The sequence below is a fragment of the Callorhinchus milii genome, unplaced genomic scaffold, assembly GCF_018977255.1.
Source record: "Callorhinchus milii isolate IMCB2004 unplaced genomic scaffold, IMCB_Cmil_1.0 Scaffold3, whole genome shotgun sequence".
NCBI lineage: Eukaryota > Metazoa > Chordata > Chondrichthyes > Chimaeriformes > Callorhinchidae > Callorhinchus > Callorhinchus milii.
The window spans coordinates 6,809,022-6,834,644 of NW_024704744.1; the positions used below are offsets into that span (position 1 = coordinate 6,809,022).

The window sequence follows — 25,623 nt, forward strand, 5'->3', positions numbered from 1 at the left end:
ACACACAACAAGATTGTTGTTAATAGTGAGAGCTATTAAACCCTTCGAGATACAGAGAGAGAGAGGGAGAGAGAGGAGAGTGTTTTACAATTGCTCCACTGGTAAGTGCTTTGAATGCTCTCCCTTCTCCCCCCCTTCTCTTTACTGTATCGCCTTTACAACCCCGAATCAACCATTATACAGCCTCTTTGCCCCGTTATACAGCGGCTGAGACATCATTTCAATTGGGGGGTAAATGCAATATGGCAATATAACATTTGCTCTGGTTATCTTTGTTGCTGTTACCTGTTCATCTGTGCAGCCTTACTCAGTGCTCTCTCTCTTTTCTCCACCCCCATCACTCTCCCTCTTCTCCCCCCCCTCTTCTCTGACCCCCCCTCCTCTTCTCTCACACTCTCCCTCTTTTCTCCCCCTCTGTCTCACCTTCACTCTCTCTCTGCCTCCTTCGTCTCCCCTTCCCTCCCTCCGTCTGCTCCTCTCTCTTCTCTCACACTCTCTCCATCTTCTCTTCCCCTCTCTCTCCCCTCTCTCTCTCTCCCTCTGACTATTCCTCCCTTTCTCTCTCTCTCTCTCTCTCTCACACACTCTCTCTCCCCCTCCCTCTCCCCAGAGTGCTGGCACCAGCTCCCATCGCTGTTCCATGTCTTCCGCGGATTTCTCAGACTCCGAGGAGCTGAGCCAGAAATCTGGCTCCATCTCTCCGGCTCCGGGAGATACTCTCCCCTGGAACCTGCCTAAACACGAGAGATCCAAGCGCAAAATCCAGGGGGGGTCAGTGCTGGACCCAGCAGAGAGAGCTGTACTGAGGATAGCTGGTAAGAGAAAGCTGCATTGTCTTTATTGTGTGTGTGTACCTTCATATACTGTATATATCCTGTGTGTGCGTCTGTATGGATATACCGTGCGTCTGTATGGATATACCGTGCGTCTGTATGGATATACCGTGCGTCTGTATGGATATACCGTGCGTCTGTATGGATATACCGTGCGTCTGTATTGGATATACCGTGCGTCTGTATGGATATACCGTGCGTCTGTATGGATATACCGTGCGTCTGTATGGATATACCGTGCGTCTGTATGGATACATGTGTATGCATGTATTACTGTGTATGTATAATATTTATATATATGTATAGAGAGAGAGAATAGGAAAACAACATAACAGCCCTGTATGGGGTGTGTTGCATCAACAAATAGACAGGAATATATTGTCAGAGGAAAAAAATGGGGAGAGGAAGGGAGGGGAATTTTTGTTCCTCTGCTTTTATTGCTGTCATCATAGGCGCCTTTGATTTTTTTTCTCTCTCTCTCTCTTGCCTCAAATACATCATTTGTTCTGCTGAATTAGAGCGACAAATTAGTTGATCTGGACCCTGCGGTGGGGGTGAATCTGCTGTGAAGTACTGTTTGCTTATTTTTATTGCATTCCTTGTTTATCATCTTTTCTTAAAAAAAATTGACATCTCTCATTTCCTCCTCCATCCACATCACTCTGTAATAATGTCTATGGGTGATATATGATTATATTTTACCCTCTGACTCTTTCGCCCTCTCACACACACACACATTTCTTCCTGTTTGTTAATGGGCTTTTTAGTCCTTTCATCATCTGTGTCGATGTTAGAACCAGCTCTTTCATTGATCTGAAATTGACGCTCTCTCTGTGTCACACACACAATCGCGCATACACATTCAAATTCCCTGAGGTTTCGTTGCCGATCTGCATGTCTGTCTGAATAGTCAGGTGTCCAAACCCCCCAGCAACTAGTAACTAGCTGAGATGATTAATAATAATCCCTGCATTAGATATAGTGCCCTATCCTGTCCTTGAGACGTCTCAAAGCGCTTCACAGAATATATTGTAAAGTGGATTGACTGTGTTTTGTGGGCAAAACACGGCAACCAATTGCGCACAGCAGTGTCCAATAAACAGTCATGGATTTGAGTGATCAAATTTTTTTGGCTAGGTCTTATTACCCCCAGAGAGTGAACCACCAATTGACTAATAACTGGGTTCCTACTTGCTGCTGGGTAAACAGATACGTGTGCCTGGTTGGTTTAGGGGGGGGAGAGAGAAGGTTCTCTACTGGACCGTACTCAAAAATCTGCCAACTGGCTAGAATTTTGTAAAAGGAAATATTGTAAGGTTTAGAATTCATGTTACAAGAAATTATATGATACTTTCTCGCTCCCCCTTTAGTGTTTTATTGGGAAAAAAAATAGAATTTTCTACTTTATTAATATATATAAAAATGTAATTCATCCGCCTCACATCTGCAATGCATTTAATATTTGATGCTCTATGTTTGAGCGATGATTTATAAAAAATAAAATTTCAAACCTGATGATATAATAATCCTCGATTTTGATGTAGCGCCTTATCATGTCATTGAGATGCCTCAAAGCGCTTCACAGGATGCACTGTAAAGTGGAACGACTGTGTATTTTAATATCAGTTCTAAAAACTATATTTGAATATGAATTCTAAAAATCTGATCAATGTGCATTAATTAATTAATCAATTAATTTGCAGGTTTCACACATTGTGCATGTGTGTTGATGCAACAATCAAATTTTAAGAGCTGGTGTAAATATTCCATTTTTACTTCTCTCTCTGTCCCTAATGCAACAAATTGTTTTCACATCAAAAAAAACACACAAAAGCTGTGGTTTGTGGCAGCACAGAGAAGCAAAGCATCGCCCTATTTTTCAGTGTATGAGAGCTTAGTATGTAACAACACTCGCTGTGATTTATCTCGCCTTTCTCTCTGTGTGTGTGTGTGTGTCTCTTTCCGTGTTGTGGAGAGAGACATTGGGTCAGAGTTGAGCCTGTTTTTCGGGGCTGGGGGGGAAGAGAGGTTGGGGGTGAATTCTGTGCCTGAGATGGTCAACAAGCAGCAAGTGTGGATCAGCAATTTGCATTCGGCCCTTGAACCCTTCCTGCTGTAGCAATTGGATTTCCAGAGTGACTGACAATTGCTGCCTCCTTCATATATTATACACACACACAGACACCTACACACTGCGGACAGCAGCCGGCGTGAGTGAATGAGTCAGTGCAGTAGGGAGGAGAGAAGAGAGTGTAAGAGAGCGAAATAGCCAGAGGGGAGGGAGGGAGAGAGACGGGACTGATCATTGGTACTGGGAGAGATTTAGAGGCGTTCCTGCAGGAGACAGGCACTCGCTTTCCCAAGTTCCCAGCCTCTGGCAGCCTCTGATCCAAGTTTAAGGCGAGAGGCGCTCTCACACACACCACACACACACAGAGAGGCAGAGAGAGAGGGGCTGGAGGTCGGTGTGTCTGCTCAGTGCTATGGCAGGCTACACCCCAGGGTTGACACCCGCTGCTTATTACTACGCCGATGAACTGGAGTATCTGCAGGCTTATGAGAATGTGTTGGAACGATACAAAGGTAATGCAAATCCCCTGTGAACTGGGTCAAGCTAACGGGTGGTTTGCTCTCTGTCTAGCCATCTCTCCTCTGCGTGTGTGTGTGTGTCTCACTCTCTCTTTGCTCCTTTTTCGGGGTTGAGTGGTGGGATTGAGATCTCGGGCTTGCTGTTTGCTATGAATAGCCTCTCTCTATGTGTGTGTGTGTGTGTGATAGTATGTGGAAGGCAGATCTGTCACTTCCAGACCACCCTGTTCTCTCACTCACTCACTCTGGTTCCTGGGACCCATTTGATGTGAAGGCTATTTTGCTGACTTATGTATGTCTCCAATCGTAATAGGGTCAGAAACCCAAATTGCACTGCTCCTTCTCCCGTCTGTGCCACACCTAAGAGTTGTGCATTATTTTTTGGTTTAATGACTACATTTCTATAAATATCGTGCACACAGCCGTTTGTTTACTCTGCTCCAGCGTCTTGTAGGCTTGGCCAAGCCCCTGATCAGATTATTTTAAGAGTGATTTGCCTTGTACTTAGCTGTGATGTGTAATGCTGATGCTGTAATTGATAGCAGTTGAAAGACATATAGCTTTGCCTATGTTATTCTTTTTAATACATATGTAATGTTGGGTGGAATTGCTACAGAACAACTAGGCAAGTGTATATTTTTATTGCTATATATATATATATCCTTGAATTTGATAGAGCACCTTATCACATTGTTGAGACGTCTCAAAGACGCTTCACAAAATACATTGTAAAGTAGATTGACTGTATGTTGTGGGCGAAACATGACAGCTAATTGCGAAGAGCAGCCTCCCCCAAACAGTCGTGGATTGAGTGCTGAAATGCCTTTGTTTTTTGGAGGAATTATTACCCTCGGAAAGCGATCCGCCAATCGACGAACAACCAGATTCTTACTTACTGCTAGGTAAACAGAAGCCTGTGGAGTAAGGAAACTTGCCTTCGCCCCGCCCAAGAATCGAACCTGGGTCCTCTCGCTTGCGATGTGAGCGCACTAACCACTATTTTACAGGTCTCCATGCATCGTTTTTACAAAAAAATACATTATTCTGTGATGTAACCTTTCTGCTTAGTCACCCAGCACTAATTGTTTAAAAACTGGAGTTAAGTAACCTGCATTATCGTTTCCAGCTTATCATTAACAATTGACAATACATATTTTTACCCCTAAGTGCAACTGAAAGCTGATCGATGATTCCAGATGGGAACAGCAGAGACCGTATTAATTGTAACTTGGCAGATTGATGTAACTGGAATATCTGAGCTAAACCTTCTGGGGGNAAAAAATATTCCTCCCCAAATCAGTTCTGCTCAATCTGGTCTCTGTTTGTTCCACTTTATTTAATAGAATCTTATAGCACAGAAGGAGGCTATTCGGTCCATCATGCTTGTGCTGGCTCTTTAAAGAGCTATCCAATTAGTCCCGCTCTTACCACAAAACCCTGCAATTTTTCCTTTTCCAGTAAATTCTTTGCATTGTGACAAAACTACAAAATACAGTGGTTAGAAAATAGTCACTACACTGCAGTGATTCCTGTGAAGTGCTTGGAGATGTCCTCCTGATGTGAAAGATGTTGAGAGAACATCTCAAAGCTTCATAGGATTCACTGCAATAAAAGTATTATTAAAATTCCTTTCCTTTTATTTACTGGTCTTTGCATCTCTTGCTGATCATGGGTTGGGAGTGGTTGGCTTATGTCGTTTGTAAAAATCTTTTTTGTCTGTTGCTGTGGGTGTTGCATTTAATCACAAGATCGCGGAGAGATTATCAAATGAAGAAACCCTTTGGCCTATTTGATCTCATCCCTCAAGAACACCCACCCTGCAATCTTCCCATCACAGCATCAAGCTGTTTGTTAATCGACTTCAATGCCTTGGCCCCAACCATCAACAGAGTAATGTTGTCTTATTCTGGAGAAACTGCTCGCATTCATTTTAAAAACATTTAAATAATAACCCTTGCGCTTTATATCACATCACTGAGGCTTCTCCAAGTGCTTCACAGAATTTACTGTGAAGTGAATTGACTGCATTTTGAAATAGTAATAAAATCCTGGTTTGATAAAAGGCCTTATCATGTGGTCAACGTCTCAAAGTGCTACTCAAGATTTACTGTAAAGTGTAGTGATTATACTACAAAAATACACAGTGGCTGCAGAATAGTCACTACACTTTGCAATGTATCCCATGAAGCCCATTGAGATGTCCTCTTGACGTGAAGGCCGTGATACACACACATTATTATTTGAAGTTTGATTTGACAGCCAACAGATGCATAGCAATTGTGGGTGTGTACACCCACCAACAGCCATGAAGGGAATGATAAATTTTATCTGGATGCTTGGAAAAATAATATTAATGGACATGTGGGGCCCAAGTAAAGAAAATGGTATTAAACTAAACTGAGAAAAAAAAACACCAGGGTAGACTTGATTGGGCAAATGGATCGTTTTGTCCTGTCACATTTTATGATTTCACAAATTCTCCAAGATTTTTTTTGTTGTTTTTTACCATCCAGAGTTGTTGTGTCAGGTGGGGATAAAGCAAGCGAGATTATACTTGTTGGTTGGTGAATTGGTGTTTTTAAGGATTGGAAGAATAAGGAAAGTTTTTTTTTGTTTTAACGTGCCAAGGATTATTGGAGCATGGAGTACTTTCTTGCAAGATCCTGTTAAACAATACAATTTACATTTATCAACTTTCACGTTGGGAGGATGTCTCCATGTCGATCCGCCTGCTCCATCCGCTCAGCGCGTTCAGGCTGCTCCACCGTCTGCGGACGGGCCTTTAGCCTCTCTGCCCACACCCTTTGGACCTCCGTCCCACAGTCCCTTCACCTCGCTCCCTCCTTTACCTACTTCAAGGCGTGTCTCAAAATCCTTCCCTTCAACTACACCTTTGGTCATCCTCATACCCCTACTGTCCCTGCTCTCCATCCCTCCTGATCCCAACCCCCAGCTAAGGTCCAAATATAGCGCCTTGGGATGTCCTCCCGAAGTGAAAGTTACTACACAAATATAATTTGCATGTTGTTGTCTCAAAATGCTACTGACCATAACAGCATTGAAAAGGGAATTGCAAGTGTATTTGAAGAGAAGCTATTTGAAACGATGTGAGGAATGAATGGGGAATTGGGATTAGAGTATGCAGTTCCAATATAGGAGCTGGCACCAGCAGAGGCTCGATGGGCCAAACGACCTTCTGCATTGTAATTTCTGTGACATAGAAACAGAGAGGAGGAGGAGGAGGGAGGGGGAGGAAAACCGATAGCTTGAGTTTGCACTCCGAGATGTGTTCTGCTATAAGAGAGATCTCATTGTTATATACCAATGCGCTGAAACACATAGCTAGAAGATTCCAAATGATGATGCATCGTACGATTCTATCCCTTAGAGCTTGCACGGCAACTGCTATTTGCTTACAGCTGACTCTGCTCGTAACAGCTGAGATGAAATCTAATTTAGTGCGTTTACACAATTGCTTTTAACCCTGTTATTTTTTTTTGAAAAAGATTCGGGTTAAAATAAGCTGAAATGTACACACCCAAAAAACTAGATTGCACTAAACCAGGCTGGAAAAAAATTCAGCCTGTCGATGAGGAGGAGAAGAATAAATATCCTTGCATTTGATATAGCACCTTATTGCGTCTTTGAGACGTCCCAAAGCACTTCATTAGAATATATTGTAAAGTGAATTGATTGTATATTTATAGGGGACCCATAATGTGTAGGTGTGAGTGCAGTGGGAGATCCATTAATGTGAATGGGAATTGTCATTGCTCCAAATATAATAACTTGCGCTTATATAGCACCCATATAGGTGAACTGAAATACAGTACAAACTTACATTGCCTTCCTTGTCTGGAGGATGTCCTGAGAGGCACTAAGCAGTCCAGGGTTTGCACCCGAGTTGTGGGGTGGTGGGGAGATGGCAGAAAGCATGGTCAAAGAGGAAGGTCTTGAGACAGCCCTTGAAGGGGTGAGTTGAAGGGATTCCGGGATGGAGTTCCAGAGAATGGGGGCAGAGATGATGTATATTAGATGGTAAAACAAAATAAACCTAACAAAAATGATAGTTATGCTGCATGACTGTGTGTGGGATGTTTTACTAATGAACTGCCACATTTGTCCATAAATACACAGTCACTACCTCCTGCAAAGTCCTTTGAAAAATTTCATTGACCTGATTGTGCACTTTTTCAAATGTGAGATTATTATTATTATAATGACTACTTTAAATAACGATTAGTTTCTATTTATCATTTATACACAAAAATAATACATTAAATGATTGATATCTGAGCTCTCCTGATAATGACTGAGTAATGTCCCACATACTGTTTGGAATTCAAGTTTTATCTTTTTTTTTCAAAAACCTTCTGATTTGTGAAAATATAGTAGTGGAGTCGTGCCATAAACAAAATCTGCTGGGTGTCTGCAAAACCTTGTGTCAACCAGCGACTGTGAAGTACAAATTAAGAATAATTGAACAACTGTTCAGAATATCTGGGGTAATACACAGAAGCTTGTTATTAGCTGGGTGATAGGATCTGTGTTGTTTTCCAATAAAATATCAGCACAAATCATGTGGTAGATTGCTGTTGGTCAACACATTTTGAGTTCATTCTGTGATTTTATTATCTATCATCATCTTTGCATTTGATATAGCGCCTTTTGCCATCAGTGCCTCACAGGATTTGTTGTGAAGTGTTGTCACTGTGTATTTATAGGTGAACAAGGCAGTCAAACATTTTGCAATGTTTCATGAACAGCTGTGAAGCAAATTAGCAATTTTATTTGTTCACGACATCGGGAGAAACTCCCTTCCCTTTTCAAATAGCGACATGGGATTTTTAATGTTCACCTGGCAGATGGGGCCTCAGTTTAACATCTCATCTGAAGGATGGGACTTCTAACAATAGAGCACACACCCTGCAACTCATTGGAGTGTTAGCCCAAACAAAGAGCTCAAAGTCCCGATATATATTGCATTTATAAAACTGAAGGCTAGGGTAACAGTGGTCTGGCCCACCCAGTATCATTCGCTGTGTATAATGTACCCAGTAACTGGGGAACACTGCAATAAATGCAACTCATCCGCACCATAAACTCCTAAATATTAATAATAAAACTTTTACAACATTAACTAAAATATTATCCACCTCTGGTTTCCACTTTAATCAATCCAAATTGTCCTTGTGAATAATTCATGTGAAATGTGCATAAATGTCACTGTTTTGACATAAGTGATTAAGTCATCGGAAATTGGACATTGCAGTCAGAAGTGGCTTGAGGGCTTCCTTTGCGTATTGTAGCAATAGGGATCTGACTTGTGATGGGTTCAGCCATGTTCATTTCAGTTTCTTGGGGACAGCCTAAAACCCAGCAAAAAATGTGTGTAGGTAAGCAATCACCTCTGATGTAGATACTCAAAAGTATTCCTTCCCCTTCCCCAAACCCATGCCTGAGTTCTTTGAGGTCTGAAGTTGTTTAATGTCTCTCTCTCACAAACTCTAGAAGTTTAATTGTCCTGCATCTTGAATTGAACCTTCTCTGAAGAGAAGGGTTAGAATCCAAGGCAGTGTGGATTGTTAACCAGTTTGATTACTAATGAAACTTAATGATGTTACACTAAGGCCCTGAGTGTCTGCCAATTCAGATGAACATTAAAGATCCCATGCTACTATTTGAAAAGAGAAGGGAGTTTCTCCCGATGTCGGGACCAAGAATTGTCCAGATAAAATTGCTAATTCGCTTCATGGGCTGTTCATGAAACATTGCAAAAAAAATGGCTGCTTGGTGTGTGTGTGTGTGTGTGTGTGAACAAAAAATTACATGGTATGTGTACTAACGGTAGTGTGTACCTCGTAGGATGTCTGAGATGCTGTGCAGGTTAAAATTAATTACACAGGGGGTTTCCATTGGGTTTGTATTTCCACAGGGTTTGAAAAGATGATCCCTTCAACAACAACAACTTGCACTTCTATAGCACCCTCCACACAGGGTAGCTTCTCAGAGCGCTTAACAGTGGCAGAGCCTGACTCTGAGCCGGTGGGAGGGTGAAGGTGGCTGTAAGCACGGTCAAAGAGGAAAGTTTTCAGTGGGGGGACTTGAAAGAGGGGAGAGAGGGAGCAAGGCAGAGGAATTGAGGGAGAGTGCTCCAGCATTTTGAGGCGTAGTGGCTGAAAGCGTGACATCTGATGGTGAGGCGGAGGGTGCGAGGGACGAGCAAGAAGCCAGTGTCAGTCGAGCGGAGGTAGTGGATCGGGGAGTGAGGAGGTTGGAGAGGTGGGGAGGTGGCAGCGAGTGACGGGATTTGAACACAAGTGTGAGGATCTTGAAGTCAATCCGTTCGGTGATGGTGAGCCAGTGGATCCTGGGCCAGAACGGGTGAGATGTGGGTCCGGAGTTTGGTCTGAGTCAGTATGCGGGTGGCAGAGTTTTGAATGAGCTGGATCTTTTGAATGGTGGAGCTGGGGAGACTGCCGAGGAGTGTATTGGAGTAATCGTGGAGTCCTGTAGCTCAGTGGTTAGAGCATTCGCTTTGCAAGTGAGAGACCTGAGTTCAATTCCAGGCAGGGAGAAACCTTGGGCAAGTTTCCTTACTCCACACGCCTAATAATAATCCCTCCAAATCCAAAAACAATAATAAATTGGTCATTTTCAATCCATATGACTGTTTGTGGGACATTGCTGTGCGCAATTGGCTGCCGCGGTCGCCCACAAATATACAGTCAATTCACTTTACAGTATACTCTGTGAAGCTCCCAACCTGAAAAGCGCTATATCAAATGCAAGGATTATTATTATTATTAATCCAGGCGGGAGGTGACAAACACATGCACGAGGGTTTCGGCTGCATTTCGCCTGCTCCCTTGACCCCATCCCCACTCCACTCCTCACCTCTCAGCTCCACCTCCTTGCCCCACATATCACAGACATCATCAACCTGTCCCTCTCCTCTGGCTCTGTACCCATTCCCCTAAAAACTGCTATCATCACTCCCACTTTGAAAAAACCCTCCCTTGATGGATCGCAGCTATCAAGCTACCGGCCCATCTCCAACCTCCCCTTCCTGTTCATGGTGCTTTCTAAGAGTTGTGGCCTCCCAACTGCGCTCTTTCCTCTCCACCAATGCATTATTCAAACCCCTTCAGTCAGGTTTCCGTGCTGCCCATAGCACAGAAACCGTCAAGGTCACCAATGACATCTTGACCATCTGCGACCAGGGCTCGCTCTGCCTCCTCGTCCTCCTCGACCTATTGGCAGCATTCGATACGGTCGACCATGCTATCCTTCTCCACTTCATGTCCTCCCACCTCAACCTTCAAGGCCCTGTCCTTGAGTGGTTTAGGTCGTACCTCTCCCACCGTCTTCATTTTGTTTCCACAAACGGCTTTTCCTCCACCCCCCGCACTGTCTCATGCGGTGTCCCTCAGGGTTCTGTCCTCGGTCCCTTCCTCTTCACCCTCTATATGCTCCCCCTGTGGTGACATCATCCGAGGACATGGGGTTAACTTCCACATGTATGCAGATGACACCGAACTCTACCTGTCCTCCTCAACCCCACGACCACCGATGTCCTGACAGCTGCCTGTCTGACATCGAGTCCTGGACGAGAGACAACTTTCTTCAGCTCAACGTGCGCAAAACTGAGGCCCTCCTGATTGGCTCACGTCAGCGCCTCCGCACCTCAGGCGCTGACAGCATCAGCATCCAAGGCTGCACTCTCCACCTCTCAAAGCCAGTCAGGAACCTCGGTGTTCTGTTCGACCCTGAGCTGTCCTTTCTCCCTCATATCCGCACCACAACTGGCACCGCCTTCCATCACCTCCGAAACATCGCCAGACTATGGCACTACCTCACCCCTCACGCTGCTGAAACTCTGGTCCACGCCTTTATCACCTCAAGGCTGGACTATGGGAACTCTCTCCTCGCCGGCCTTCCCGGCACCTCCCTCCACAAGCTGCAGGTCATTCAGAACTCTGCAGCTCGTGTACTGTCCCGCACCAGGCTTCGGGACCACATCACTCCCACCCTCGCTCACCTCCACTGGCTCCCCATCCCCCAGAGGATCGAATTCAAGATCCTCACCTACAAAGCCATTCACGGCCTTGCTCCCTCCTACCTCTCCGACCTACTATCCCCCTACTTACCTGCCCGTACCCTTCGTTCCTCTGGCTCCGGTCTGCTCCACATCCCCCGCCCCAACCGCCCTACCATCGGTGGCCGGGCCTTTAGCCTCTCAGCCCCTAGGCTCTGGAATTCTATCCCCCAGTGCCTTCGCCGCCTCCTCCCTTTCCTCCTTCAAGGCCGGTCTCAAGACCTTTCTCTTTGACCATGCCTTTAGCTCCCCTCTCGACACTCTGCCCACTCCCTTCCCTCCCCTCACCCTGACCATTTCCCCCCTCCTCGCTCCCTCCCTTCCCTCCCCTCACCCTGACCATTTCCTCCCTGCTCGGGTCCTGACCCAACTGTCCAGCGCTTTGGGACGAACTCCCGACGTGAAAGGCGCTCTATAAATGGAATCTTGTTGTTGTTGTTGCATTTGGGGTAAGGTACGGTCGGAGGTGGGCAATGTGGCGGAGGTGGAAGAAGGCAGTCGTGGTCAGGGAGCTGGTCAGCTCTTTTTAAATCTGCTGGGCATAGACACATTGATGTTTTTATAGATGGCAGTTGTCTACTGACTTGCGCTCGTAACACATTTCAATATTAAACTTGAGCTTAATTTATCCTGTGTGAGATCATCTTCTTGGTGCACCGAACTGTGTCTGAGGTCACAGTGACTTGGTCTTGTGACTGCTTGGGTTTCTGAGTTGGTAGAGCTGGCTTTCAAAAGCAACTTGAAGCAAATTCTCATTTGAGAATTTGAGGGTTTCCCTGCAGACTTGCCTCGGCTCACTGAGATTATCCAGTGAGTAGGTGAGTTGTATGGCCTGCAAAGGTCTCAGGTTTGGAGCTTAGTTGATCTCAGTTGATGTGAAGGTAGGCGTGGGACAATTAATCTGCGGAGGAAGGGGGACATCAGTCAGTTGTTCCATGTGTGAAGCATTTTGAGACCCTTTTCCTCTCCTCCCACCCCACGTGAAAGGCATTAAATATCATTCAGGACCATATTGGTTAGAGCACTCGCCTCTTGGAAGGAAGAATAGAACAGAAGTCTCTTCAGTAGAAAAAGGAAGTCAAAATCCCTCCTGCATTTGAAATAATAATAATTATTATAATATAATCCTTGCATTTGATATAGCGCCTTATTACGGTCGTCAAAGTCTCAAAGCCCTTCATAGAATATAGTGTAAAGTGAATTGACTGTATATGTTTCTCCCACAAATACAGTCAATTCACTTTACAATATATTCTGTGAAGCGCTTTGAGATACCTCGAAGACGTGAGAAGCGCTATATCAAATGCAAAGATTATTATTTTGTGGGTGAAACGTGGCAGCCAATTGTGCCTAGCAGTGTCCCATAAACAATTGTGGGCTGAGGATCCAAATTATTATTAATTTTTGAAGCGTTCATTATCCCCTGGAAAAGCTATCCGATAATTGACCAACAACCGGGTTGCTACTTACTGTTAAGTAAACAGAGGCGTGGGGAGTAAGGAAACTTGCCTAATGTTTTGCCACGCTAATCCCTGTGGTATGAACCTTATAGCGTCTTATCACCTCGTTGAGACGTCTCAAAGCGCTTCACCAGATACACTGTAAAGTGGATTGACTGTATCTTTTGGGCGAAGTGGAGCAGGCAATTGCACACAGACAGGATCACAAACAGTCGTCGATTGAGTGACCACTTTTTTATGTGTGAATTGAGATGATAATAACAATAATAATCCTTGCATTTGATATAGTGCTTTCTCAGGTCATTGAGGCATCTCAAAGCTCTTCACAGAATATATTGCAAATGGTAGTAACTGTATTTTGAGGGTAAAACACGTAGTTTGTCTGAGAGTAGTTACTTTGAGTCTCCGCATAGTTGACCAGTTTGCGTTAGGAAAAAAAAAAGCATTTTGAATTGAGAGCGTAACTGTTAAATACTTAAGAAGCTTTTTAAATGTCAGATCTGAATCCGCCCTCTTTGGAGCGTGGCTGACATTTTTGAGGAGAAAGGCGATTCCTATAATGAGCTCTATTGAGAAGCGTCTTCTCTTACACACTTTTCCATGCCGGCATAAAGTGAAGCTGCATAAGTGGACTGGAATGCGGTCACTGTAGGGAAGGAAGCATTCTGCTGAGTGAGGTTGTTCAAGAGGTCACACAGCAAGGAGTGGCTATCCTACTCCTACTAGAATATTTAATCCCCCCCCACACCTCCCTTCCTCCCTCCACTCCCCCCTGGCCAGGGAGTATTGTAGAGTATCGGTTACAGTACTCTACGTGGAGTCAGGTAGCGTGGTGGTTAGAGCACTTGCCTTGCAAGCAAGAGGACCCGGGGTCAATTCCTGGGCAGGGCGAAACCTTGGGCAAATTACCTTACTCCACACGCCTCTGTTTACCCAGCAATAAGTAGGTCCATTGTTGTTAGTTGATCGAAGGATCGCTTTCTCGGGGAAATAATCCCTACAAAAAAAGTAAAATAATAATAATTTGGTCACTCACTCCACAACTGTTTGTGGAACACTGCTGTGCGCAATTGGTTTTGCTCACATAGGACGTACAGTCAATTCACTCGACAGTATATTCTGTGAAGCGCTTTGAGATGTCTCAATTAAGTCTTGGCTGACACTCCAACGCACTGGGGATTGGTGTGTGGGGGAGCATTATATTGTAAGAGGTGCCATCCATCAGTTGAAGACTTTAAACTGAGATCCTGTTTGCTTGTTCAGGGGACACCAAACATCCTGTTTCTCCCGGTTTCCTGGCAACAATCCCCCGGATAAGATTGGACTTTTGTTTTGTGGTTGTTTGTGGGATATTAATGATCACAAATTGCCTGCTGTGTTCACTTACAAAATACAGTCACTATACTCTACATTAAATCCTGTGATTTCTGGCTTCGTTTTGCCATCCATTAGGAACTCCAACTGCGAGGAGATGCTGGATTTCCTTGAGATCAAGATTGAGGGGATCTGTTCAGCTGCCTCCGCCCTCCCATCTGCCAACCCCAACTGCCACCCCCTCCCCATCTCTCCCTCACACTCCAGCCCCTACCCATCCCTCCCTCCTCATCTTCGAACCTGTCTCCCCCTTCTCTCTCACCACCATTATAATAAATAATAATAATCCTTGCATTTGATATAGTGTTTTTCACATCTTCTAGATGTCTGAAAACGCTTCACAAAATATACTGTGAATGAATTGGCTGTATATTTGTGGGCAAAATGTGGCAGCCAATTGTGCACAGCAGTGGAACACAAACAGTCGTCAATTGAGTGACCAATTGTTATTTTATTTATTTCCTTGAGGGATTATTATTAGGCAACTTTCCCAAAGTAAGGAAACTTTCCCAAGGTTTTGCCCTGCCGGGACTCAAACCCAGGTCTCTTGCTTGCGAGGCAGTGCTCTAACCACTGAGCTACAGGACTCCAGAACAGGGTTTCAGCGGGTTATACACACTACAGCTTGCATGAAGCCCACCACCTGCTCCCTCGACCCATCCCAACCACTCTTCTTACCTCCCAGTCCACCTCCTCCCTCCTCCACTCTCGGACCTCGTCAACCACTCCTTGTCAACTGGCACTTTTCCCACTTCTCTAAGAGCTGTCATCATCCCTATCTTAAAACAAATTCCCTGGAACCATCCCTGCTCACTAATTACCGTCCAATCTCCAACCTTCCTATCAAAGGTCCTTGAAAGGGTTGTTGCTTCCCAGCTTCACTCCTTCCTTTCCTGCCACTCCCTTTATGAACCCCTCCAATCGGGTTTCGTGATGCCCACAGCACGGAAACAGCCCTGGTCAAGGTGACAATGTCATGCTGTCCATCTGTGACCGGGACTCCCCCTGTCTTCTTGACCTCCTTGACCTCTCTGCTGCCTTTGACACCGTGGACCACTCTATCCTCCCCTATTGCCTCTCCTCTCACCATAGCCTCCGTACCTCAGGCTGGCAGCATTACAATCCATAGATGCACGCTCCACCTCACCAAGTCAGCAACCTAGGCGTCTTGTTCGACCCTCAACTGTCCTTTCTCCCTCATGTCCATGCTATGACTTGGTCTGCCTTCCCCCACCTTTGCAACATTGCCCGACTCTGCCACTGCCTCACCGCTCAGGCTGCTGAAACCCTCACACTTACCTTCATTACAACCAAGCTCGACTATGCGAACACCCTTCTTGTCGGCCTTCCCAACTCTTCCCTTGCAAGCTGCGGATCATCCAGAACCTGCAGCTTGTGTCCTCTTCTGCACCAGGATCTGTGACCCCCATTACCCCCACCCTCCCCCAGCTCCACTGGGTCCCCATCCCTCAGAGGATCGAGTTCAAAATTCTCATCCTCACCTTTAAGGCCCTCCATGGCCTTGTCTCCTCTTACCTCTCCGACCTGCTAACCCCTTATCAACTTGTCCGCTCCCTCCGCTCAGCAGGCTCTGGACTGCTCCACGTCCCCCGCCCGGCCCGCCCCAATGCAGATGGCGGTAATGTTGGCGGTCGGGCCTTCAGCCTCTCTGACCCCAACCCTCTGTAACTCCATCCCACATTCCCTTTCCTTCGCTCCTTCCCTTGCCCTCTTCAAGGCTCGGCTCAAGTCCCTCCTCTTCGACCGTGCCACCTTCCCACCCCATACCCTCCCTGCCCTCCATCGTTCTTGATCCCAGCCCCCAGCTCGGCTGCAAATCCTTGACTGTTCAGTACCTTGGGACGTCCTCCCAACGTAAAAGGCACTAAACAAATGTAATAATTTATTGTTTTGTTGTTAGTTGGCTATTTGAATGAGTGGGTAGGATTTCACAGACTTCTCCTGCTATTGACACACATACATTCTGGGAACAACAGCCACAGTTTTGCTCCCCACCCCCATCCCCATATCAAGGTGGATCTGTTCCACTAATGACTGCTAATGTTGCATACACATCAGAAGGCAAACACTTAAAAACACGCAAAGTGCATTTATAACAAAAATCAATCAGGAAAAATTATCTGCCTGTTTTCAGGCACGGATTTGAAGTGGCTTTTAGCACTGTTGTGATCAGGAAGTGTATTGGTCTTGTGATCCATTCCCTCTCACTGACCAGAGAGAATGACTATGGGTGATCTGGAACCTGCCAGGCAGGCAGACAGATAAGTGGCTTTATGATGGGGTAAATTAATGAGGTGTTAGATGGTTGTGCTCAAGTAATTACCAACATTACCAGTAATTTCCTGAACGGTTTATTGTGTGGAATTCTGTCGCTCAGTGGTTAGAGCACTCGCCTTCCAAGTGAGAGCCTTGGGTTTGATTTCCAACAAGGCGAAACCTTGGGCAAGTTTCCTTACTCCACACGTCTGATAATAATCCCTCAAAAAAATAATAATTTGGTCACTTCAATCCACTTCTGTTTGTGGGACACTGCTGTGCGCAATTGGCTGCCACATTTCACCCACAAATATACAGTCAATTCACTTTACAGTGTATTCTGTGAAGTTCTTTGAGATATCTAGAAGACGTGAAAAGCGCTATATCAAATGCAAGGGTTATTATTATCATTGGGTGAGTGACTGCCGGTTTTTATTTCAAATAAGCAAAGCTATTTAAAAATAATCCCTCAAGAAAAAAAAACTACAATAAAATTGGTCACTTCAATCCACGACTGTTTATGGGACACTGCTGTACGCAATTGGCTGCTGCGTTTCGCCCACAAATACAATATAGTCAATATATAGTCAATTCACCTCAGAGTATATTCTGTGAAGTGCTTTGAGACGTCTCGAAGATGTGAAAAGCTCTATATCAAATACAAGGATTATTATTTATTATGTTTAAAGCATCAGTTTGCTACAATGTGCAGTGTTTGAGGGTTTCTGATTTTCTTAACCCCTTTTCCATACAACTCTACTCACAGAAGCATATTTGGATGAAACTTGCATTATTTGATGACTGCTTCCTTGTGGTAACAATGTTAACTATCGCACGAATCGGATTATGAAATGCCTCAATTTCAACTTAATAACAATGTTCAAAAGTAGAAGATTGAGGGAGGGGGGAGAAATGAGCTCCAAATTGATTCCCTCTCCTCACCACATTGATTCCACATTGTTTAAACAAAGTAAAGGTTCTGTATTTTGTGCTATGAACCAAAATGTTCAGTTGTTCCAGTCGATTGAATCAAGGATATGGTTTGGTTTAATCTTGCGGATGTTTAGGGAGTGTTCTGGACAACAATCCCTCTAATAAGAATTGTTCATTCGTTTCATGGCTATTTGTGGGCCACTTGTGCAATTGTGCTACTGCTTGTGCCTACAAATCCATTGTCACTTCATTTCAGTTTCACATTAAATCCTGTGAGACGTCCTTCGTGATAAGGTGCTATGCCAAATGCAAGGATTATTATTGTTATTGACTATTGCCAGCATTGTTCAGAGGCTCTTGTGCGTTCAGTCTTAGATTGAGAATTTGTGGAGGTGACCTCGGCCTGTGACTATTGGCTAATTGTGGAGTCCTGAAGCTCAGTGGTTAGAGCACTTGCCTCGCAAGTGAGAGGACCAGGGTTCAATTCCCGAGGCCATGAAGCGTTGGGCAAGTTTTCTTACTCTGCACGCTTATATTTACCTAGGAATTCAGTTGTTAGTCGATTGGCGGATCACTGTTCCGGAGGTAATAATCCCTCCAAAAAATAATAATAATAATTGGTTACTCAATCCACAACTGTTTGTGGGACGCCTCTGTGTGCAATTGGCTGCCGTGTTTCGCTCACAAAATATACAGTGAATTCCCATTACAGTACAATGCTTTGAGACTCTTGAAGACATGATAAGACGCTATAATCAAATACAAGGATTATTATTATTTGTGTAAATGTGTTGATCTCTGTATACTTACATTGGGGATGTCTGGTTCAATTTACCAACAAGGAAGGTTAATTTACTCCCTCTCCCTCTCTACCCTCACCGCAAATCCTGTGTTAAATTCTGAATGCTTCAAATACTGCAAGCCAGGCTTGTTGTGAAGTGATCTGCAGCACTGTTTCTAACATTAAACCTTAACCACAAGTCTCCAGAGAATCGTCAGTGTTTCCATTTCCTAAACGAGCAGGTCTTTATGGCCAGTGAGTGAGAATTCCATTGTGTGCTGCCTGTTTTGCTCTGGTCTTTAGTGCAAACATATATCAGAGAAATTGCTCCAAACTTCTGGGGAATCGAGGGGAAGAGGAGGGGTGGGCATGGACGAGTTGGGCTGAATGGCCTGTTTCCATCCAATATCATTCTGTGTAATTCTAGAAGCCTCTCCTTACCCCCTTTTACCTTGCATCCTCTCTCCTTTTATGTACAACCTTCCTAAAAAGGTGAGTTCTGTAGCATAGTGGTTAGCGCACTCGCATCACAGGTGAGAGGACTCTGGTTTAGTTTCCGGGCAGGGCGAAATCTTTGGCAAGTTTCCTTACTCCACACGTCTCTGTTTACCTAGCGGTAAATAGGAACCTGGTTGTTAGTTGATTGATGGATCGCTTTCCGGGGTAATAATCCCTCCAAAAAGTAATGTCTCAATGACCTGATAATGCACTATATCAAATACAAGGATTATTATTATCTTTTCAACCATGCTTTTGGTCAACTGTCTGAGCTGTTCCATTTCCATACTTGGTGCTCTCAGCTTCAATTGTGAATCTCTCCTAAAATGTTGCTTCTTTGTGAAAGGTGCTGTATAAGCCAATGTTGCTTTGTTGTGTGAGGATGTTGATTGTGACTGCTCACGTTACGTCATTCGTCTACTGGTCTTGGCTGTCACTAACCCGTGCGTAATATTTTCCAGGATTCAGTGAGCCGTGTGCATCCCTCAGGAAGAGAGAGAGAGTGTGTGTTCCATTCTAATCAAAGGAAAATTTCCACGCACATGTGGAACTCTCTGTATTTTTTATTTGGATACTCAAGCATGCTGATGGGCTTCTGCAACTGCAAAACTTGGCTGAACTGAAAGAGAATATGTTAACCCAGATTTCAGAACTGAAAAAGATAATAATAATCCTTACATGTGATATAGCACATTTCATGCCAAGAGAAGGTCCCAAAGCGCTTCAAAGGATATACTGTAAAGTGTAGTGACAGTTTGTGGACGAATGTGGCAGCCAATTTGCGCTCAGCAAAGCTTCACCAACAGTGAATGACCAGTTTTGTTTGGATGATCGTTGGTCATTGTTTGTTGCCCAAACTCCTTTCTCTTTTTGAATTGTGCCATGGGATCTTTAACAACCACCTGAACAGGCAGATGGGACCTTGGTTTAATGTCTCATTTGAAGGATGGCACCTCCCGACAATGCAGCACATCCTCAGCACTGCATTAGAGTGTCAGTTTAGACTGTTAAATGACTTGCTGTAAAATTCTTGTCTCTTAAATATTTGTTTTGGGGCAGTATTATCTACATCAGCTGCTTTGTGAGCAACTTATTATATAAAAAAATAAGTAATCCTTACTAGTGCCTTCCACATTGGGAAGGAGTTTCAAAATGATTTGCAGGATTTGTTGTAAAGTGTAAGAACGACGATTGTAGATGAATGCATTAGCCAATTTTGCCTACAAAATATACAGTCAATTCACTTGATAGTATATTCTGTGAAGTGCTTTGAGATGTCTCTAAGATGTAATAAAGCGCTATATCAATGCAATCATTATTATAATTTGCACTTCATTTTCTAGCCACTTTAGGAAACTGTTTAATAATAATATAATAATAATATACACTATTATTTAAAAGCACTAAAGCGAGTTGAGTGACCCTTGAGTGAAGGATAAAATGATGCAGCTCAAATGCAAGATTCATCAGTGGTTTAGATGTTAATCTACTGGAGGAAATTAATGCAGGACGTTAATTATGCTTCTGAGGCATGAAGTGTGATCTGAAGACTGGTAAAAAGGTGGTAAGGTGGAAAGATTGAAGCAGGGAGTTCCAGAGTTTCAGGACATAGTGGCTGAAGGTACTGCTGCGGATGGTGGAGTGGAAGTTTGGGGGGGGATCAGCAGAATGCTGGAATCAGCTGAAAGGGTGAGTTGAGGAGTAAAAGAGAAGGACCCATTTGCAAGCCCCTGGACCTCAATGTCCTGATACTTTCCAACAATAGAGACAAACCACCATCTCCTAAATTGACCTTTAGTGCCACGATCTTGCAGAGTCCCACACCATCAACAGCTGGCCTGCATTGACCATTGACCTAAAATTTCAGTTTCAGCCTCAAGTCCATTGCCTTAAAATTTCATAATTGTGAAGACTTTTTGCCAAATTCTTAAATTCAGTCTTAATTTGGGAGCTGTTTTTCTGTGCTTCTTAAAAAGGGTTTGTTTGTTTAGCTACTGGCCAATTTCACAGTTTGAAAATAATCTTTGTTGTTAGACTAACCATCAAGTTGAGAAATTAAATAAGCTTCTAAGTGACAGGGGGATGTTGGGGCTGTTATAAACTCCAACCGGTTCCCTCTGAGTCCATAATTACCCAGTCAAACTGCATTTCAGAGGCTCACTCTCTAACCAACCTGTCTTAGATCACTCGCGAGAAACGTTCTGGAAAAAGAAAACCAGAATTATGGGTCTTAGAAGTTAATGGGATGGGTTATGAGTTCTGAATTATTGATGATAATAATAATCCTTGCAATTGATATAGCGCCATACAATACAAAATTACATTTGTATAGCATCTTTCACGTTGGGAGGATGTCTCAAGGTGCTGGGCAGTCAGGGATTTGGACCCGAGCAACACGTCATTGAGACATATTAAAGCAATTCACAGAATATACTGTAAAGTGGATTATTTTGTAGGCTAAATTATTTGGAATATGTTGGAAAAAGAACATTTCCAACAAGATGAAGATAGTTTTCTCAGGTCTTCACCACCCACCCCACCGGTGGCAAAATGGGAGGTGCCAATGAGTCTTGCACATATTTTACTGCTTTCAAGCATCATTAAATCCACTAGATGGGTCTTTCAGTCAGTGTGAAATCTGGGATGAACCAAAGTTACCGAGATTTGACTCTTGCCCCGTAGACTCTGTCCCACGCTGCACAAAGGAAAACTGAATTGTGTTCCCAAAGACTTGCGTTGACTTGGAGCAGCATTTCCTACACAGGGAGAAGATTTACGGCTTCCTTCAATCCCTCAATCCTCTGAGGGAAGTTAATCGAGCTTGAAAGTGTTGTTTTGCCCTCCTTACTAAATAGAAGAAATTAACATGTCACTTGGGGCCATTGAAGATAATAAGATAAGTCAGTCCATTGAAAGGATAAAAATGGATCTGAATTGGTTGCTTCTCAGCAGTTTTACTTTTTTATCTCTTCCTCCCACCCGGCACCTTAAGGCTTTGATTCTCACTGGGATACAGTTCTACAGCTATTGGAGCCTCTTGTGTCTTACACACAATCAGTGTTCTTCATATTCCAGTGTTCCAGGCAGGGCGAAACCTTGGGCAAGTTTCCTTACTCCACACGCCTAATAATAATCCCTCCAAAATAAAAATAATAATAAATTGGTCATTTTCAATCTACGACTGTTTGTGGGACACTGCTGTGTGCAATTGACTGCCGCGTTCGCCCACAAATATACAGTCAATTCACTTCACAGTATATTCTGTGAAGCGCTTTGGGACGTCTAGAAGACGTGAAAAGCGCTATATCAAATGCAAGGATTATTATTATATTTATGCTCTGATAGAGAAGTGTCTGCAGGGTATTTAACCATAGAGGTCATCTCAGCCGACCCAATATTATTGTCAGTCTGGTTCAGTTGATAACAATCGTTATCAACCCCACATCTGGATTTTGAGCTCATATAGTATATGTTAATACTCCAATGGTGGGGGTGCGGTGGGGGAAGAGTGCGATGAATTGTCGGAGGTCCTGTCCTTTGGATGAGATGTTAACCCGAGCTCCTGCTGACCAAAAACATCATGGATCCCATGCCAAAGCCCAGATAAAATTGGTCACTTGCTTAATTGGCTCCTTCTGACTTATACAACAACAACAACAATTACATTTGTGTAGTGCCTTTCATGTCGGGAGGACGTTCCAAGGCGCTGGACAGTGAACGGCATTTCAGACCCAAGCGACTTGAAGGCTGCCTTGCATGTGAAATCAGACCATCACCAAACCCGCCCGAGTGATCCATCCACGTCACCCACGCATGGAAATTTCTGTGTCTCAAATAGAAGACATACTCTCTAATTTCAGACTTGAAACCAAGGTCCCGTGTACCTGTTCAGGCCTGCTCACGTGTCAACTGAAGGACAGCACCTCCAACGATGCAACACACTCCCAGCACTGCATTGGAGTGTTAGTCTAGACAGGGTTCAAATTCTCAACATAAGGGGAACCAACAATTTTCTCACTCTGAGGTGAGAATGCTACAACTGAAACCACTGAACCAGGCGGTTAATCACAGAATGATCAGGTGGGTATAATTGAAGGACGAGATCAAATGGACCTAAGGGTCAGCTTCATCTAATAACCTTCTACGAATCTGTATCCCTCTTGTGAGTTTACACTTTTTGATGGGCTGGAAAATAAAGAATCATTGGATAGCCTTGTTGAATGCAGCAACAACTTTGCATTTGTATAGTTCCCTTCACATAGGATAGTGCCTTGGTGCAATGCATGGGAAAATGTATGTGTAATTGCCCTTGGCTTGATCCTGAATAAGTGCAATGTAAAAAAACAGGATAATAATAATCCTTGCATTTTTTGGATGGTGACATCTAGTTTGAAATATGATTGAATATTCTGTATTGCAAATCTAGTAGAGTTTTTAAAAAAAATGGGAGCCTGGATGATAGTTAGTGAATTGTGGTGGGGGGGTGGGAAAGTACAGAGAAAACGAGAAGTGATGCAATTATTAAGAGACATGAAGTTCTTTAGCCTATGTATTGAGAAGGGAATACTCGTTCACACTGTTGAAGTCTGGGGAAAGATTAAGTGTCAAGTTACAATATTTTTATTACTTTATTTTAAGCGGTGGAAAGATTCATAAATGCAGTGAATGTCGTATGATGGGATGAGACACAGATGAGACACAGAAACTGGCATGAAGTTTGATTTTCTGTCACGGTGCAATGCTACAGTTGTAATGTTGTGACTCTGTTTTGTCTTTGTTCCATCAGGTTTAATGTCATTCAAACAAGTTTCCTGTATAGTTTTTTTGTCTATTATGACATGAGTTTATAGTGAGATATGCAGCAAGTTAATTTTAAATGGTAATGTATTCTGTTGATAGGATGGTGTAGAAGCACCTTTCTATAGGAGCAACGTTCAGGTATATGAGATGAACATAGAAAATAGGGAAGTCCTTGATTAGGGGTTATAGACGTATGATTGTCACAAGAAAAGTGAAAAGAGTTTTATACAATAAGTTATTGGGATTCCCTGCTGAGGTGGTAGAGGCAGAGTCCACTTGCGGGTTTCAAGAGGAAAGTCGGTATATGAAAGATAGGGGCATGAAGGGTTATGGGAATGGGGCAGAGCAGTGGGATTGAATGAACACCTTGCTCTGTGTGCCGGTGTAGACTCCATGGGCTGAATGGCAGCCTCCTGCGCTGTGAATTTCCAATCGATTTTTTTTTAAAAAAGAAGGTGAAGAATGTTGAAGGAAAAACTAAATGTTTGGTTATGAAAAACTAAACGTTTGGACTATCTCTGTTGCTATTGCAACCAATATTATTAGCACATACCAGCTGGACAATAAACTGCTCTCAATAACTTAAGTAATAATTCCTGGCTACAGTCACTTACTAAGTAAAACGGATGTTGATTCTGTTACCGCACAGTTATTGTAATGCTGGTAAATACTGCTAATATCATGTCAAATACACGCATTGAATGATGACCTTTTCCTTCCTGTGCACCCAGTGCATTGACTTTACGGCATGTAAGGTAGACGTGCAATAGATAACCCTGTCAATACATAGCGTGGAGGTTATTGTGAGTCTTAGAACTAATTGGGATGAGCTCCATTTCCTTTAGGCTGATAATGTAACTGCAATCGATACGTCACTCCTTGTGCATACAGTGTTGATGATGAATGTCTGAGGTCTGCTTTGCACCAGCTTGTTATTGTAATTCAGTCTTTGATGATATACAGTATATTCTGTGAAGCACTTTGAGACGGCTCGAAGACATGAAATGCCCTATATCAAACGCAAGGATTATTATTAGAGAGGTTGAGGGGGGATGGCATTCCTCCATACTTAGGCATTAAGATGACAATTTTCAAGGAAGGTATTAATAATGTCTATCTGTGTACGATTTGATACTTTTCTGTGTATAAACCTCTCTGCACATCTTCAAAGACTGAATTACAATAATAAGTGTTTCGTGGAGGAAACAAATGGGCGTGCAGGTTGGGGAAATCTAACCAGAACAGCTGTTTCTTAGATTTGATGCTTTTGGAATTAAGTCAGTCCTCTGCAGCGGCCTCGGTTGTCCGGTTCCTGAGCCAAGCAGGTTTGCAGTACTCCAGGTGCATTGCTGATGACAGACCAGCCAGCCCAGCCCGGCTGATAGGTTGCACTTGGCTCCCCACTCAACACAGTATTGGAGTGTCAGCCTAGACCAGGGTGGGACAACTTGCCGATTTCATTGCTGCCCTCACCGGCCCCCCCCTCCCACCCCCCATTTCATCTGGCCCACATCGCTCCCCTCATAACCCGTAAATCTTATGTTTCTGGAAGAGAAAGACAAAGATATTGCTTCTGCAGCCTGCTGAAATGTTTCAAATAAGGCAACTGGCCCTCAGGAGCCAGAAATGTTGGATCACCCTGGCCTAGACTATGAGCTCAGAGTCCGGACTTGGAGCTTGACTCCACAACCTTCTGACTCAAAGGCAAAAGGGCTACCAACTGAGCTAGACTGACACGTTTGTGGTGGTGATGGATGATGGCGAGTGTGGTAAGGGTTACATTGTGATCAGCTGCGGTTTTCCAAAGCTTTCACAATCTGGTGGGTTCATCTTCAACTTAATACAAGTTGACACAGATTTGAATGAATGAATAAATAAATAAGAACCAAGAAACAAACATCTTTTAATAATAATAATCCTTGTATTTAATATAGCGCTTTATCTCGTCGTTGAGACATCTCAAAACGCTTCAAATGAATT

The 25,623-nt window shown here is 43.7% G+C and overlaps 1 protein-coding gene across 1 annotated transcript in view; it reads left to right on the forward strand.

The window, feature by feature from the left end:
- The first annotated feature begins 3,146 nt into the window (after positions 1 to 3,146).
- The window catches only part of LOC103179015 (dystonin), a 323,265-nt gene continuing 300,788 nt past the window's right edge, over positions 3,147 to 25,623 (forward strand). The window contains exon 1 of the mRNA XM_042333693.1: positions 3,147 to 3,416. Within this exon, the coding sequence (XP_042189627.1) occupies positions 3,317 to 3,416 (100 nt within the window). The 5' untranslated portion in view covers positions 3,147 to 3,316. The remainder of the gene's footprint in view (positions 3,417 to 25,623) is intronic.